Here is a 3,152-nt window from a genome sequence, read left to right as displayed (position 1 = left end):
TGTCCTCCCTCATTCACCAAACATCATGCACCAGAAGTCAAATTCTCTTCCCATGCTACCCAAGTTCCCGTCTCTTGTCACTCCTCGGCCAGATGCTGACAGCTTGGCCTCGTTGTCCTAATTTAGATACTCCCCCCCCCACCAGGCAGGCACCTGCAGGGGCGGGCCAGCGGTGAAGGCCTCCAGGGGCGCGGAAGCAGCGTAACCGTTCGTGCTGAGCCTCCTGTGAGCCCACCGTGCTGCATCACATCTTGCGCCTTCGCCTTGCAACCAGCCTCCTGCCACTGGGTGCCGGGAGCATCAGCCATGGAGACGCTTGACTGTGCCAGGCAGCCTTCCCAGCCAGGTGAACGCCGAAAGCGCAATCACCGCCCCTGGCATGGTTCTGATAAAACTCAGCCTACACCGGACGAGTGGTCTGGAATGGTGCGGAGGCATGAGGCCGAGAAACACCTACTGACCTCCGAGATACCCTGCAATAGCTGTCGTCATGCCAAAGGCCCGTTCCTATGTATCGCTCATAGCTATTCGTCAAGTATAAGAGTCCCTAAAATAAAAGGCCATTTCAATCAGGAACATTGCCCCAACATCCATATTCTTTTCAGAACACAGTTCTCCCCAAACAGAAAGAATCAACCGCTCTTCACATGCTTCGTACAAGTGGCTTGAATGGCCGGCCAGATACCGGAGTGATGGTTCAGGGCGGCGTCGGAGCCGGAGTGGCAACAAACATGTCCCACGTCCATGGACCTCGAGATACCGGTCAGTGTAAGATTGCAGCACACGAGCAAACAAACGGGGAAACCTTGGCCACATTCATCTTACGAGGTCGGGCTTGGAAGCTCCTTCGGCCTTCCCTTCGTAAACCCCAGCAACGTGACGATCGCCTCGCCCTTGGGATCCGCCGAGTCAATTTCGCTGTAGACCCTCCTCTTGACGAAGCCCGTCTTGGTCAGGATCCTCTGGCTGGCCACATTATCGTCGACCGTGACGGCCGTGTACTGCTCCTCCGCCAGCCCATCCTCCCCGACCCTCACCGTGCCCCGATCGACCTGCAGCTCGTAGACCTCTCTCGGCAGCGCCCACCAGGCCGCCAGGAACCCCGTCACAAACTCGGTCGCGAAGCCTCGGCCCCAGTGCTCCTTGATGAACATGTATCCGAGGACAGGCCACCCAAACTCGCCGATCATCACGTGGCACCCGCCGCAGCCGATGAACTCGCCCGAGTCGCGCAGGCAGATGGCGCAGTTGAACGTGTGCGCGTCGTTGGGCGGCAGGCTCAGTGCGAGCTTGGCCTGCGTCTCGGCGACGTCAAGGTCGATGCGGCCGGCGGCCGTGTTGCTCATGACTTCCGGCTGCGTGCGGAGGACGCGCAGTGCGTTGATATCCGATTCGGTAAAGGGGCGGATCATGAGACGCGGCGTGAGGATAGGCTGGCGCGAGGCGTGGGCGGGGAGTGGCCTTGCGGGCAGAGTTGTCTTGACCGTGATGAAATCAAGGGGCCCTTCGATGAGGGCCTCGCTCGCGGGGTTTGGGGAAGCCATACTGTCTAGATGGTCCGAAGTGAGAAGGTGTGTTCAACCGACTTTGAGAAGGGAGGAATGCCATGTAAGTACGAGAACGATTTCGTTCTTGTCTATTCGTTTGTGCACAAAGCCAACAGAGGTTGACTCACATGACAGTATCAGCGTGCACAGAAGATCGCGGGGTACACAACAGCCTGGAATACGGCATACGATGGGCGCTAGTTGGAGCGCTACAAGCTGTCTGAGAACTCATCACCTGGATCGGTGAAGCCGCATTGTGGATCTTGACAGAGCAGGCACAGACGTAACAAGTTGGTGTTCACCTCGGGGAGTAGCTCATTCACGATGTATAGCCAGAACCTAAATGTTGTCACGATGTGAGTACCTGTATGTGGCATACCTTAAGGTAAGCAAATCAATGGGCGGGAGGAGAGGGATGAATCGAATGCACGATGAGCCCCACTCGCCTGCCTAGGGCTGACGACGGTTGAGGTTACAACGAGTGGATGCATCGCTACCACCAGGCTTCCTTGGCCGAAGGATCAACGACATCACCACTTGACCCCCCTGCATCTACATCCATGTGTTATCTGCCAAATACCTGAGTCTTCAATGGGCATGGAGAGCCGGAATCTAATTGTTAGGCACATATTTTCTGGCCCGGTTTCGTACAGCTCAAACTCATACCTGGTGTATCTCCCTTGGAATCACACCACCTCTGTCGCTCACGACCTCTTCACGAACGATGCCGCCTCTCTCACAACAAGATCCTTCGAACAAACCATTGAGCTGCGCAAGTTGTCGCCAAAGGAAGATAAAATGTGACAAAATTGAACCTCGCTGTACACAGTGTGCGCGATCTGCCCTCGACTGCGTCTTTCCAGCTCGCAAGCGCACTCGCAAACCCAGGCAGGCTCGGCAAAGCGAACTATTGAACCGCATCCACCGTTTGGAGAGCATTGTCGGCAAGGTCGAGTCCGCCGTCTCCAAGCCTCCACTGGGGACATTTATCAAGGTGGAATCCGGTGCGCCTCATACCCAGGAACAAACAGAGTCACCAGGCAACACTGTGACAAATGCAGGGCCAGCGACGACATCATCATCCCGTGAGACATCTGTGGCCCCGAATAACTACCTCAGCAGCGACTTCTGGTCGAATTTATGTGACGAGGTCGATGGGATCAAGCAAGCTCTGGACCAGGAATCGGAGAGCGACAAATCAGATGACGACGAAGGGCTGTTTTTCAGCTCCGAGTCTCCCTCCCAGACGCACTCATCCCCTGGAGCTACGTCCGGCTTGATCATGACATTTTCAGGCGACATAAACCCCTACGGTCCACAACATCCTTCGCAGGCTCAAATCAGGCATCTTTCGCGGACATATTTCACCAACGTTGATCCCGTCATCAAGATTCTTCATCGTCCAACCGCTCCCGCAGAGCTTAGTCACTTTGCCGACTCGTTGGACGCCAAGACCATCAGCAACGACACGGCAGCGCTCTTTTTTGCCATGTATTATGCCGCTGCCACCTCCATGAGTCATGAGGAATGTCTGGTTTTCTTGTCAGAGGACAGATCCACCATTCTCCCCGTTATCAGCAAAACCTTGAGCGAGCGCTGCACAGA

At 55.8% G+C, this 3,152-nt stretch overlaps 2 protein-coding genes across 2 annotated transcripts in view; one reads left to right on the top strand and one right to left on the bottom strand.

Moving 5' to 3' along the window:
* Positions 1–821: 821 nt before the first annotated feature.
* Positions 822–1,544, bottom strand: VDBG_03854 (conserved hypothetical protein; the record flags this gene model as incomplete). Its single annotated transcript, XM_003005855.1, has 1 exon — positions 822–1,544. One exon carries the CDS (start codon positions 1,542–1,544, stop codon positions 822–824), a length of 723 nt encoding a protein of 240 aa, XP_003005901.1.
* Positions 1,545–1,890: 346 nt separating this feature from the next.
* Positions 1,891–3,152, top strand: part of VDBG_03853 (conserved hypothetical protein) — a gene marked incomplete at both ends in the record, with an annotated part of 2,632 nt that continues 1,370 nt past the window's right edge. Inside the window, 2 exons of the mRNA XM_003005854.1 lie at positions 1,891–1,932; positions 2,377–3,117. Coding sequence (XP_003005900.1) covers positions 1,891–1,932; positions 2,377–3,117 — 783 coding nt within the window. The remainder of the gene's footprint in view (positions 1,933–2,376; positions 3,118–3,152) is intronic.

This window comes from Verticillium alfalfae, genomic scaffold (genome assembly GCF_000150825.1).
Source record: "Verticillium alfalfae VaMs.102 supercont1.4 genomic scaffold, whole genome shotgun sequence".
Taxonomy (NCBI): Eukaryota; Fungi; Ascomycota; class Sordariomycetes; order Glomerellales; family Plectosphaerellaceae; genus Verticillium; species Verticillium alfalfae.
This window is presented reverse-complemented; position numbering and strand designations above follow the sequence as displayed.